Below are 13,946 nucleotides of genomic sequence, written 5' to 3'. Positions count from 1 at the left end.
CCCAGTGCCAGTCCACGGACCAGGGATTGGGGACCCGTGCTCTACACTCCTGGCCAGAGCTGGCCAGGAGAAGAATCAGAGCTATCAACTTCTAGGCAATCAACTAAGCCACCTTTCCCATTCCCTCACTTACTTGGAGGCCAATGACACCACATAGGAATCTGTTCCATAAATGGTAGAGGATTTGTTGGTCTTGGTGTTAGCTAAACGAATCTTTAAAAAAGAAAAATCGGGTCATCCCAACAATAAGGGAGCAAGAAGAGAATCAGAATAGACACCCTTCAACATCTGTACTGCTTAGGGAGAATTTGGGGACAACCAATGACACCTAAGACGAATCAATCTGCAGCATCATCTAGATGTGGGTGTTTATTCCCCCCAATTCTTTTCTCAAAAAGACTCTATGACTCAGCTTCTCTCACCTTGCCTTCAACAAGCCCAAACACAATGGTATTCTCCTCCGGCCATAGCAAACATGTCACAGCACTCTAATGAAAAACAAAGTAAACAGGATAATCAGGAGCAGAAGAAAACATCTATTCTGCAGGCAGACAAAGAAATCTGTCAACTGAATGGCCTGTTTCTGAAATTGCTGACTCCTCCCATGGCCAAACTTCCTCTTAACAGCTGTAAAAAGTGATAGTACTATTAGGCGGAACTATTCTGATAATCTTCCCTTCCTGTTTATTTCATTCACAAATCTTGGTCAGCATAGCTAATCCAATATCCAGGTCTTTCCCTAACTCCCTCTCAAACTTCAGTTCAAGCACCTGTCTCTTATTAATTAAAAAGAAAAGTAGACCTGACAGCATGCCAGGATGTACAAGTTCTCTCACTACAAACACACTTACCGTCTGAATAAACTTGTTGCAGATCACCTTTTTGTCACCCCTGGACAGGAATAAACAGAGACAATATTACTGTCAAGGGCCAACAAATATTACAAAGCTCCCTAAGAGATCCAACTGGATGAAGTAATATAGGAATAGTGTTAAGTAAAGCAGGGGACAGGCACCCAGAGTGTGCCCATAGTCCCCTGAAGTTAATGTGACATTCCTTGCAATTTAGAACTCCAAGAACTAGGAAATGAATCATATTCATCCATACCCACAGTAACACCAGATGTGCCACTGAAGGGCTATCAATACAACACAATCTGTTGCTATTTTAAAAGAATGAATTTCTGTTTTCACCCTATCCTACCCAAAGGCACTTACCATTCTTCGCCAATTTTGTATACAAAGATTATGTTGTCTGACTGCCCAACAGCAATCTTAGTAGAATCTGGGGAAAATGCCATTCCTTTTACCACATAGCTCTTCCTGCCATACTGGAAAGAGAAGAAAGATAAAGGCTGTAACATAATGTGCCTGTTGTTTATTCAAAATCATAATTCAAAAAATTGTATATCAGGAGGCATCATCATGTCTGAAAAAGTCACTCAGATCAATGCAGTGCACCAGCAAAAGGTGATTTCATTCAGTCAGCAGGAAACATTTTGCAAACAAAGCAGCCAAAATGGAATCCAGATTTGCAAAACAAACAAACAAACAGTAAGAGAAGAGAGAAATTTCTGGGGCATTTAAAAGATAACATACATAATATACATAGGAGACAGACCAACAAAAAACAGCTATGAGATTATACAGTTTACCACGGGCTGAGGATATATCTAGAACATGTCAACCATGTATCAGTATATTGATGCCAATGTGTCACTAGTAATGTGTAGCTTTATGCCATATATTATGGACATATATGAAAGCTGGAATATGTGAAATCCATCAAATTAGGTCAAAAATGTCAAAAGGTTTATTCAGGACAAAAGTTGTCAGGTTATATAATTCCCACAGAAAGGGTTGTTTTCTAGAACCAAGCAAGACACTACCACTCTGTAGAAAATTACCAGGTCTGTGATAAATGCCAAAATGGAACTGGCCCAATTTAATGAACTGGTCAAATCATTAAAAAATATAAAAATGTGTGGAAACTGTAGTGTTGTGGAGTCATCATCCAGAAAGAGGTATCGCACATGGGCATCTTCAATTCTTCTGGGACTGAGATTTTGACATACACATATATGTAATTGAGTGGTGTTTTTAGTTCAAAAAAATCAACTGTAAAAGTTGGAAATCGGTATTTGTTTGAGTTATGGCTGTGTCTCCGACAAAAAAAAAGCAAGTACCGTTTCCGTCCTTCAGGGGGACCTTAGTTGTAGTTCAGTGTGATTTCTGCTTCATTGCAACATTGTGAAACTGATTTTTAATTGTTTCCTGAAATGATTTATTCTAGTTTTACTGTACTTTTAAAGCCTTGGAAGATAATTGAGCTTCTGTGCAAGAACTCACAATACATAAATGATGCTGTTATATCCAATTATGCTACTTTCTGCCAGTTACAAAATTTGTCTCTTCCCTTCATATTTGCATTCTTAATTTCTTGCAAGTATTTTGTATAACAATAATTTGATGGCAATGTCACATGAACATCTTGCAAAATATTACTCAGGCAATTCCAAAGTAAATGCATTTTTGAAAACTTCTGAAAATATGTTCAGGAAAAATCTTCATAGAATAGAGTGCATTTTCCTCTCTTAATGTATTGCTATACAACAATAAAGCACTAAATAATTAACACTGATTCATCCAGGAAAGCAGCATGTAATGAGAAGGGAATGAATTTTCCCCTGTTGAGTCTAACATACCAACTGAGCAACCCATTACTCCCTTTTTCAAACCTTAACTTTGGACAAACTCTGAAATACGATTTCATACAGCCCGACCACTCAAATAACAATTTACCTTAGCATCTGCAGGCTTGGTGGAAAACTTGTCCCTACGCTCACCCTGTTCATCATATAAGAGAACCACGCGATCCACTGTGCAAACGGCAAATTTGGCATTATTTGGGGCCCAGGCCATGCACGTTACTTTGGCTGCCCCATCCTGGAAGGAAGAAAGGCAAGAAAAGTTATAGGTAGGATATGCAGGCAGACTTCCACCAACTCGGATGAGGTTTAATGACCCGTTGCCAGCCCAATTCCTTCCCAGGGGAAGTGGAGATGCACGACGCTACAGGCCATGGACAAGGGACTGGAGGTGTGGTAATTCTCCCCACGTCTCGATCTCCCAAACTGGTTTTTTTCTTCGGCTCAAGTAACCTGTGGAGTGAGTAGAGTCCGAACGTGTCGCAGCTGCATCGCCACCGTCGGAGGTTGCCGCGTCTCCTCCTGTTACCCGAGTAACGTCCCCTCGTGATGACGTCACGGGCTCAGCGCAAAACGTAAAGGAGAGCCACGCGGACCATAGAGATATACTAAGTAGACGCTTATGCATGGGAGCAACCTTCAAACCACGGAGGAAGACGGGGTCGACTGATTATAGAAACCAGTGGAAAGTTAGTTTGCAGAACTCCCTCTCGCCTTTTAGGACTTTGTAGAAAACTTATAATTGCTCTTTACTGAGCTAGATACAATTGCTGTATGCTGAGCTAGATATAATTGGCTTAATACCAATAATTATGAGAGATCTTGGACAATAAATAAATAGCTTATACAGGTCGTCCTCGACTTTATTTGTTTGTTTGTTCATTTATTTGTCAAGCGATTATAAGATAACAGGCATAAGTATAAACATAGTTATGAATACTTGAAATGAATACATATAAGAAAAATAAAAAGAAACAATAGGACAGGGACAGTAGGCACCTTGGTGCGCTTGTGCATGCCCCCTACAGACCTCTTAGGAAAGGGGTGAGGTCAATAGTAGGCAGTCTAAGGTTAAAGTTTTGGGGGTTTGGGGAAGAAACCACAGAGTCAGGTAGAGTATTCCAGACATTGACCACTCTGTTGCTGAAGTCGTATTTCCTGAAATCAAGTTTGGTGCGATTAATTTTGAATTTGTATCTATTGTTCTTGTGTTATTATGGTTGAAGCTGAAGTATTCATTGACAGGTAGGAGATTGCAATATATAATTTTATGTACTATACTTAGATCAGACCGAAGGCAGCATAGTTCTAGGTCTAAAATTTCAAGTCTAATGGCATAAGGTATTCTGCAACGAATAGAGGAGTGGAGAACTCTAACTTAGAGGAGTGGAGAACTCTAACTTACAAGTTAACAGTTTAGTGACCTTTCAAAGTTACAATGACACTGAAAAAAGTGACCGATGGCCGTTTTTCACAATTATGACCTTTGCAACATTCCCATGATCATTTTATTTATTTGATTTGTCAATCGCTTACAAAATAATAGGTATAAGTATAAACATGAGTAAGAATACAGAAAATAGGTACGATTAAATGGGGACAATAGGACAGGGAGCAGTGTCCCAAGGTCATGTGATCACATTTTGTAACCTTCTGACAAGCAAAGTCAATGGGGACGCCAGATTCACTTAATCACCATATTATTAACTTATCAACTGCAGTGCTTCACTTAACAACTGTGGCAAGAAAGGTCATAAAATGGGGCAAAACTCACTTAACAGAAAATTTTGGACTCAACTGTGGTCATAAGTCGACGACTACCTGTAGTGTTGCGGCAGCAGCCAAAAAAACCCAATGCAATCTTAGGCTGCATTAATAGAATGATAGAATCAAGATCACATGATGTATTAGTATCACTTTACAAAGCCTTAGTAAGACCACATGTGGAATACTGCATCCAGTTTTGGTGTCACCATGATATTAAAAAGATGTTGAGAGTCCGGAAACAAAAGTGCAGAGAAGAGCAACAAAGATGATTAGGAGGCTAGAAAATAAAACATGAAAATAGGTTATACAATTTGAGTGTCTAGTGAAAAGAATGACAAGGGGAGATATAGCAGTGTTCCAATCTTTAAGGGGCTGTCACAAAGATGAGAGGGGGTCAAACTATTTTCCAATGCACCTGAAGGCAAAACAAGAACCAATGGATGGAAACTAATCAAGGAGAGAAGCAATCTAGAACTAAGAAGAAATTTCCTAACTGTGAGAACAATCAACTAGTAGAATGGCTTGCCTTCAGAATGTGTGGGTGCCCCAACACTGGAGGCTTTCAAGAAGAGCCTGGACAGCCATTTGTCTGAAATGGTATAGGGACTCCTGTTCAAGAGGGAAGTTGGACTAGATGACCTCTAATCCCTTCCAATACTATTCTGTTATTCTGTAGTTCTTCTTACCCAATTCTGTCACCCTTGAGTGACAGGCTCCCAGCCTTCAAGCAGTCCTTTTCAACTTCCCTCAAAATAGCGAGCAGGCACTCTCCAAATAATTTTTTAGTTTGCCACTGACCAAACTAGCTAGTTTGGGTTATGTTGGAGATGCCAAGGACTGAACTCTCCAAAATCCACAAACCAGATTTTTTTTCTATCACAAAGGGAGAATTTTCCCAGAAAGTTAAATCCTAGCTTGCATGACTCTAAATAAAAAGGGATAAATATGAATATTGGAAACTGTTGTACATAAAGCCAAACATGTCTGTAGTGCAGAGGTCTCCAAACTTGGCAACTTTAAGACTTGTGGACTTCAACTTCCAAATTAAGGAGTTTTCATCATATCTTCTGATTGCTAGTTGATGTTCATGGATGCATTCTACTGCAACATCTGCTAGTGATTACAACCACACAGCATCTTATGTATGTTTGTCCTACATTGTGGTTGGTATAGTTCTTACACTATATTTTATAGATGTCTCTTTTACTTGGTCTTTTGATTTACTTAAGATGTTTTTTGAGGCCTTTAGTTGATTTGTGTGCAGTAGTGATGCTGTGTGGTTATAATAGTCTGTTGGCTGTTTTTGAGATGTTTTTGATATATGGTACTGTTATCCTTTCCACAGCTTGCATTAGTTGTGGGGTCCTTGAAGTTCTCTAAACTTTGTTCTTTTCTTGCAGACTTTTCATTACCTAATTAGGTAACATCATCAATGCTAGCATCCCACAGTTCAATCCTAGCTACAAATATTCTCTTCCATTTTGTTGGTTGTACTATAGTGGGCTAAATGGTCAGGCATTTTTGGTAAAGTTCTGTGGGTATCCATTTTGTTGGAAGATGTTGCATAAGCAATCTGTTTACTTTTTCTGATGTTCTTGGCTGCTGCACTGTGTTTGTGGCTTGTCCAAATTGTCAGAAGCTGTGTTGTTACTTTGGTCATGGAGTGCTTGGTTAATGTGAGTCAGACTTCTGTTTCTAATTTGCTGTCATTTCCTCTGCTGATTAGGATATTTAGAAAGGTTAATGTTTCCTTCTTCCCTTCTGAATTTCATTTCTTTGAAGATATTGGTTCAGGTATAGTTCTTAGCCCATTTTTTCATACAATTTTATTTCGTCCATTTCAAATTGATACAAGTTTATACATTTTACCAGTTACATGTTCATCACTTGTACATAGTTCAACTTTAAATTTTGTTTTCTGTTCAATTCCAAATATCTTATTGTCCATATATGATATGGACATTGACTGCATGGCATTGAAAATTAAATCCTTTTCAGCAAATTGCTCTTTTAGTTTCATCTTATATTCTCCATGTTGCTGTTCTTTTGATAAGTTAACAATTTTTCTTTACCAACTATTTCTTTCGCATAAAATGCTTCTTGTGCTGAGAACCCATAAAAGTATTTGGCACAATCTGGATTTATATCTGTTCCATATTCTCAATATGAGATTTCTAATATAGTGATTTTTTAAGTCTTTATTAATCTTAACTTTATCACACTACAGAAAACAATGCCATCAAAACCTCAGATTGTTCCCTTCTAATTCTGAAATTCCAAAATATAATTTTCAGACCACAAGGAACCTTAGCACCAACTATCTATTCTACTTAGGTAAGATCCCACTTGAAATGGAGAGTCCAGTTCTATATTGAGAGAAATTGAAATTGGTTCATTTCAAAGGGCAAAGATAGACAAGAGATGGGAAACTATTGAATGGGGAAAAATTGAACAGAGTTTAGTTTTGGGAAAAGATGACTGAGAAGAGATATGATAACACTTTTCGAATACTTGAAAGGCTATCATATAAAAGAAGCTCCGAGTCAGGATTTGTTATCTCTGATTGTAGAGCACAAGACAGAGAAAAGTGGATTTAAATTACAAGGAGGCAAATTCTGATTAAATGTTGGGGGAAAAACACCCTAATAGTAAGTTTGATAATGGAACTAATTATTTGGAATTGATGGGACTCCCCTTCAATGGATTTGTTTACATGGAGTCAAGATGCTCCTAGATCCTTTAGGATGCTTTAATGAGGATTCCTGTCTTAAGCAAGGTGTTGGAATTGATGACCTAAATCCACCTGTTGGCTGGGGAATTCTGGAAGTTGAAGTCCATACATATTAAAGTTAACCTGCTTTAGAAATAGTGGCCTAAATGACATGTTCCAATTCTGCGACAGCAAACCCGTTTATAACAATCGCGTTATTTGTTTGGGAAGTGTTGCATTTTTAATAGGAACAACATATATGTTCTGAGTGTTACATTCTTCTTTAAATTCCATGGGGCAAGACTGCGAGTGAAATACACAAAGATCTACTCCAGTTGCTCGCTGTTACCGAATCACAGCACTAAAATTGCCATTTGCTCCCTAGATTCGCGTATGCAGTTCTTAACTTCCCCATCTCCTTGGAGGAAAAAAATGCAACTGCAACTTCCCCAGGTGCTTTTTAATAGACTACTGTATCTGTGTCGCCTGGCCTCGATCGCAGCGCATGCGTGTTGGCTCTACCCGAAGGCAAGGTGCATCGACATAGAGAAGTCCCTCCCACCGCCAGTAGAGCGTCCAAGACCCAGCCCGAGGCTCCTCTCTTTCTAGCGATGGAAGCGCTCCGGGCTGCGGGACGAGCGGTGCTCCGGAGTCCCAGCCTCGCCCGCCACCGCTTGGGCGTTGCCCGTCTCCGTCGCCACAGACAAGGTGAGTGCGTGAAAGCGCCTTACTGGGCGTTGCAGGTGTAGCGCCGTGGTTGCTAGGAGACAGCAGGACGCGCAACGAAGCTACTGCTCCTCCTTCCCCCATGGCCTCTCTTCCTTGGTTCCCTTCTCGTGGGATACTCGGGGACTCTTCAGCCGCGCGCATGCAAAGCTTGTCCCGGCGACGCGAATGTCCACGGGACTGGAAGGGCGGGGAATGTTGCTAGGACCTCGTGGTGGGGACCCGGAGCTGGGGGCGGGCGCTGCTTTTTTTCTGGAGCGCGAAATCAATTAGTGGCGCTCCAGCCTCCCCAGCTGAGCTGCAGCCCCGAGGGAAGGAGATTGTAGGCAAGAGGCGTTTTACTTACTGACGGTGGGGCCCCCTTGGGCCACGTGAATGGAAGAACCAAGGCAGAGTCCTCCCCAACACAGTGGGGCTTAACCCTGTGCTGGGGATTCAGGTCCTATTCAATATCTGGTACCCTGGGCTGGATAGCTGGGCTACTCAGTGTTGTACCAGGTTTGTACAACACCCTCGGGCAGGTTAGTGAAGGACTTAAATGATGCTTTTGCACAGTAGGCACAGTTTGGTTAGCTTTGATTTCAGATCACTCCCTTGTGATCTACAATACCTTTTGTTTTAAACAAAACAACAGTTTAATGCTAATATAACCTTCTGTACTTCATTATCTTTGTGTTTGTGACTTTAAAATCCAAGGGGCACTAATATTTGTTGCTAGATAAATTAAACAGTGGAATAAATGGCATCCTTCAAAATTTCATCAAGGCTGACTTTGGTGCCTATCTTATACCAAGGAAAAGATTTTTAGAGTTGAACCAAACTCAGTGGAGCGACAGATAAGAGAGGTAGGAGCAAAGTCCGAAAGACTTTTTTAGATGCTTTCCACTTTTTAAAACTGATGATAGTACTTCCATCTGCCGACAGTAGTAGTACCTGATTGATCCTCTTCATCTGCCCTCTATCCTCATAGTGAGAGGGACAGTAGAAAATGAGCCTGCAAGTAGTGGAAACATAGAAACACAGCCCTTAAAATCTTTTGATTTGGTCCAGCTATCAGTTATTTCCAACCAGAGACATTCACAAGCAGCATGTGTTGAGTTTCACCCATTTTGTTTCTGCACAATGTTGGAAGCTAGATCTTACAACCTGAGACTACTTTTGTTACTTTGAGGAAAATGGTGAGTTCTGTAGAAGCCTTCAATTCCAACTTGACATAATTTATGGAAGAAATATATACTGTAATTGTTTTTCTGTTTGCAGCCCCATCTACATATGCAGAAGATTGAAGGGCCCCAAAGTTTGCAAAACCCAGAAAGTCGCTAGAGAAAGCTTCCATATTTTATATGTAGAGTCGTGGTAAAATACTTGCTGCTACTTAGAGGTTGGCATGGGATTACTTTTACTTCCATCTTTACTAAATTAATTTTGCCTTCCTTTGCAGAACTCCCGGAATCCTGGGCTGACATGCGTGAACCCCTCTTGGAGGGCATGAGTTTTTCCCTGAAGTACCTAGGCATGACATTGGTGGAGAAACCCAAAGGGGAGGACATGGCAGCAGCTGCCATCCACCGGATCATTGCCATGGTAAAAGATGTATTTCTCTTCTTGTCGTGTTCTTCTCTTCTTGTAATACATGTTGGCAGAATTACAAAGACTTTTATGTCTCAGGACTTCATAAACAAGCAGTGCTCAGAGGTGGGATGATTAAAACTTGACTCTTCAAACTCCGGAGGAGAAAATGGGTGGCAGCTCCCATTCTTTTTATTACCTTTGTAGATTGCTGTTTTGATGTTTTAAATTCTTTATAAGTTTAGAGGTAAAATATTAGCTATTTTAGCTAAACAGATCTGTGTTCACATATAATGCATGAATAGAATTTGAAGGGTAGCAGTGAATACAGGAAGTCCTCAACTTACGATCATAATTTAATTTACTCTTGTTTTAATGTAGAGTATAATGTATTTCTATGCCTGTTAGCTGCCCAGAGTTATCTTATGGTCAGATGGGCAGCCAATACATTTTATAAATAATAATTGAGCCCATAATTAACTTGTGATAGTGGTAAAGTGGATCAATGCATGATTGTGTGCGATGTTATGTTTTTTGTGGTGCTTGTTAAAGTGAATGTGGTTGTAGAGTGAACAAACTGGTCATTAAGTGAATCCATTGTTCACTATGAAGCACTTTCTGCTGGAAACAAATTGTGGACATGTAGCTGAAGAATGCAGCAAATGACTGTAAATGAAGGCTGTTTGCTGAACACCCAAAATGTGGTCACATGATTGTGGTAGTAGAGTAGGTGTTGGAATTCCAAGTCTGAATTGTAAGTCCCTTTTTGGGGGTCCACTGTAACTTCAAATGGTTGCTAAGGATCAGTTGTAAGTCAAGGACTAGCTGTAAATGTAATCCAAATGTGGACATAGACTTTGTGGATGCATTAATTCATAACAGTTTGCTGGATTTGAATACTGGGTTTGAACCAGAAGAGATAGTCTTACATATACTTCCACAATTGTTTCTGGATCCACTTCTTCTTATTCTTAGGCTCGGGTGGGACCTAAGAAGTTCCAGAAGATGATTTTGACGGTGTCACCCAGGGGCCTCTCTCTGCAAGATGCTGAGACCAAGGAAACAATTGAAACCATCTCCATTTACAGGTATGGGTTCATGCAAGAAGACTGAATTTCTGGTAGAACGCTGCCGATGGATAGAGAGATGACTAAAGGGCTCATTTGCCATTAGTCCTGTAATTGTTCATGTATGCTGCTAATTGTTCCTGTTTGATGTATCAAGAAGCATCAATGACTGGCTAAAGTGCATACAGAGGATACATGAATCATGGCTTGTTGTACAGTATAAGAAACTAAATTGGGGTTCATTTGGAAGCTCTCCTGGGCCTGCCCAGAAGCATATGCTTTCCATTAAAAATGCATTTCTATGCAGAGGAACTTACTGGCTGGACTTACCACCTTTCTTATTGCTAATTTAGGAAATATGCTTTTCATATCTGCATCCTTGGAAATTATTTCCCCCTCCATTTTTTCATGGGCTTTCTGCATTTCAACTTCTGTTGCTCATTTCTGCTAGGAATCCTTTGCTGTTGCAAGAAGTGACCTACTTTTTTATGCTGAGGGCTGTATTTGATGTTGAAATGGTATAATAGCAGATGCGCTGTGAGAAGTGGGTCAAGCCAGGGCTGAAAAACAGGCAAGACTCTGCCAAAAGATTTTTAAAATCTAAGGAATCCTCTTCCAAGGTATTAACTTCTACCACAGCTAAACGTAACAGGTTCACAGTGTCACTATTTTAAAGTATTTTTTTTTCTAAAAAGCCACAAATACCCCGCTCCCAAATGTTTGCTCCCAAGACCTCAGTAGCAATTCAAAAACAGTCTTGCAACAGACCATGGGGCCTCATGTCAGCTGTGGAAGCCTAATTTGCTCTTGCCTAACTGGCAAATTATCCCTACCCCATCAATTCGTGTGGTTCTTTCTTCCTATTCTGATTGTGTCTTCATTAGCAAATACGTCTTACTCTGAGCTCTTTCCTGATTTTGGCATAAGCTGCCTCTACCCTTTTTGTGCAGGTTCTTAAGAAACAAGCCCAAGCTTTTCCTTTTTTGCAGAATTTCCTATTGTACCACAGACAAGCTGCAGAACAAAGTCTTTGCCTATGTGGCACAGAACCCTCAAAGTGGTGCCCTTGAATGCCATGCTTTTCTATCACCTAAGAAGAAAATCGTGAGTTCCTGTGACTTCAGTGGGGAGGGAGGAGGATTTGTTCTCGGGCTCATCCGAATTCTATGGTTTGCCTTGAGGAGACAGCCCTGGCTGCCTGTGCCTCAGAAGGGGGAATTTTCATGTTGGTTTCTGCTTGACTTGCTCCTCCTGTGTATGTTCTCTTGTCATGCTTTCTTTCCTCATCTCACTTTGTAGGCCCAGGCGGTGACTCTCACTGTGGCACAGGCCTTCCAAGTGGCCTTGGATCTCTGGCAAGCTACACATGCAGGTGTGATTGATAGATACACATTCCTGGAGTTATAAGTGTCTCTCCCCACCCACACCCCATTTTGACTGAATTCTTTGCCTTTCTCCAATGCAGAGGGAAGTGAGATGCAGGAGTAAGATCTGGCTAGCCTGTGAAGCTTAGATGGCTAGCCAAAGGATGGACAGTGATGAGAGGAGGGGGACTCTTCACATCCTCAAAGGAACTTTCAGTATTATTATTACGTTGGATTTAGTTGCAGGGTTTCTTTTCTCTTCAGGCTCCAGGGAGGAAGAAAAGCACCTTCCAAGGCCAATGGGCCCCATAGAAACCACTTGTCAGCCAGTCAGGACACCTCTGGGCAGCCCGCCATTCAAAACAGACTTGGAGGTATTGTATGGGTCTTGTCCTTAGCTCGTTTTCCCCTTATTTTGCATGCAAAGTATTGGCTGTGATGGCCAAGAAAGGTTCCCAGCTTTGGAAACAGGTGAGCACATCAGAAGAAAGCAGCCATAGTCATGCTTACCTCATAGGGAGAACTGAAGAGTCCAAGTTTCATAATAATCTCTTTCTCTAGGATGAAGACGACGAGGAAGGAGATCTTAATGAAGCCTTCTCTGGGTAGGCATTTGAAGCCCAGAAGGGTCAGGCTGGGAAGCCAGAGGCTAGGATGTCTCATGGCTGGGAAATGCGTGACTGGAATCCCCTGTGGCTGCAATACTAAGTAGCCTGTCAGCCTAGGTGGCTAAGAGTAGGTTAGACCTAACATGTCTTTGTTTCTCACTTCAAAGCTGCATGGAGGAGGGGGGCTGCCCCAACACAGGTAATAATCTCTCAGTTTAACTTCGCTGTCATTACATTCCCAGGTTTACCTTATAGAACAACTGGGAGTATGGAAACATTTATGTGTTGTTCATGTTCATGATGTCTGTAATTGGCCTTTCTTGACTTTAGTGAGAGAGCTCTAATAGCTTTTTCTGAAGTTTGTCCTTCCTTGTATTACTCACTGTATGACCGAACTGGAAGAGGGCACCATTCCCCTCAGTCGTTTGACTGTTAACTTTGTATTTCAGATTCAGGGAGCCTTACCTTTGGGAACTCCCCAGAAACACAGTTCCACTCAGTGGCAGCCTGGGGGTGCAGTCCTCCCAGCAATTGCCTGCCTCCAGGGACACTGTTCTAAATCACCTGTTGCTGTCATCACTATTCATCTCCAGCACCATTTTGTTATCTGCAATGCATAAAGAACAAGGCTGATTTCCTTCACTCCAGCCACAGACCCCCTTTGCCTTGAATAACTTTGTATTGTTCAGAACTTAAAGTCAATACCTCCTAAAAGCATCAAGGTACCCAAAGTTCTTCAGGGACTTCATTGGTTCTATTCAAAAACCTATATTCTGCAAGGATGCCAGAACTCCCATGCTCGATAAAGGCAATAGATACACTTTTTATACTAGGATATTGCCCTGAATGCAGAGGTAGGTGCTATATGTAGCAAAAGCAATCAAATTTGTAATTCCTTTCTTGCCTCGTTGAACTGGGGTGGGGAGCCTTGTGGATGTAGACAAGTTCTGCCTTCTGTGATCCCTTGTCCCCAGTTACTCATCACTGCCAAACCACAGCTTTGTAGCAAAAGATTTAATTTTTAATGTCATTTTTAAAGGTAAATAAATATTTCTACAGTTGTATTTGGGCATTTTTCCCCCTTTCAATTGCTTCATCTTAGATTGATGATCAAGGGAGAGGGAGGTGTTGGGAAGGCTGTCCCCTGGGAGTCAATTCCTGCATAATATTCCATATCACAAAGTTTGCTTTCTATCCCTAAACCAAATACTTTGAGGGATGTATTCCCCCTTCTCTAGTCTCTTGACTATTTTGATGGAGGGGAAGAAGCGGCACCTGGCCTTTGACAGTGTCATGGGTATCTCTTGGTCTGCATGAAATGAAATTGCTTGGCCTTTGTTAGTGTCTCCAAGCAGAGTTGATTCTTCTTCTGCAAGTTCCTCTCTTAATTGTTCCTCTTAGGTAGCAGTCTTCTGAGTCTTTACAGGA

The 13,946-nt window shown here is 41.1% G+C and overlaps 2 protein-coding genes across 9 annotated transcripts in view; one reads left to right on the top strand and one right to left on the bottom strand.

Annotated features, from left to right (window-relative positions):
• Positions 1–3,262, bottom strand: part of IFT172 (intraflagellar transport 172) — a 30,013-nt gene extending 26,751 nt beyond the window's left edge. The window contains exons 1-6 of the mRNA XM_026708496.2: positions 3,161–3,262; positions 2,802–2,945; positions 1,218–1,330; positions 852–891; positions 423–488; positions 134–213 (exon numbers count right to left, since the gene is read on the bottom strand). Of these exons, the coding sequence (XP_026564281.1) occupies positions 134–213; positions 423–488; positions 852–891; positions 1,218–1,330; positions 2,802–2,945; positions 3,161–3,199 (482 nt within the window). The 5' untranslated portion in view covers positions 3,200–3,262. The remainder of the gene's footprint in view (positions 1–133; positions 214–422; positions 489–851; positions 892–1,217; positions 1,331–2,801; positions 2,946–3,160) is intronic.
• A 2,917-nt stretch (positions 3,263–6,179) lies between these two features.
• LOC113441553 (low density lipoprotein receptor adapter protein 1-like) lies at positions 6,180–13,582 on the top strand. Of its 8 annotated transcripts, none has more exons than XM_026708607.2 (9): positions 6,180–7,892; positions 9,352–9,494; positions 10,455–10,567; positions 11,536–11,650; positions 11,846–11,918; positions 12,175–12,284; positions 12,472–12,515; positions 12,686–12,717; positions 12,968–13,582. In XM_026708607.2, exons 1-9 carry the CDS (start codon positions 7,796–7,798, stop codon positions 13,075–13,077), a joined length of 837 nt encoding a protein of 278 aa, XP_026564392.1. In that variant the 5' UTR covers positions 6,180–7,795; the 3' UTR covers positions 13,078–13,582. The 8 variants fall into 8 exon arrangements, with proteins under 8 accessions (XP_026564392.1, XP_087784771.1, XP_087784776.1 ...); XM_087928655.1 differs by having other exon boundaries at positions 7,806–8,431; XM_087928653.1 differs by lacking the exon at positions 12,686–12,717 and adding an exon at positions 9,171–9,266 and having other exon boundaries at positions 7,807–9,088.
• The last annotated feature ends 364 nt before the right edge of the window (positions 13,583–13,946 follow it).

Source organism: Pseudonaja textilis, chromosome 1 (genome assembly GCF_049901715.1).
Source record: "Pseudonaja textilis isolate UNSWEBS1 chromosome 1, rPseTex1.2, whole genome shotgun sequence".
In the NCBI taxonomy this organism is placed as follows: Eukaryota; Metazoa; Chordata; class Lepidosauria; order Squamata; family Elapidae; genus Pseudonaja; species Pseudonaja textilis.
Note: the sequence above shows the minus strand (reverse complement) of the source record. Positions and strands in the feature narration are given on the sequence as shown.

What these genes read in the sequence shown, in the direction of transcription:
- LOC113441553 (XM_087928645.1), top strand. Translation starts at nt 7,796, where the DNA reads ATGGAAGCGCTCCGGGCTGCGGGACGAGCGGTGCTCCGGAGTCCCAGC. An exon ending in TCCACCGGATCATTGCCATG is followed by an intron (nt 9,495 to 10,454) that starts GTAAAAGATGTA and finishes TCTTATTCTTAG; the next exon opens with GCTCGGGTGGGACCTAAGAA. An exon ending in CTGGCAAGCTACACATGCAG is followed by an intron (nt 11,919 to 12,174) that starts GTGTGATTGATA and finishes TTTTCTCTTCAG; the next exon opens with GCTCCAGGGAGGAAGAAAAG.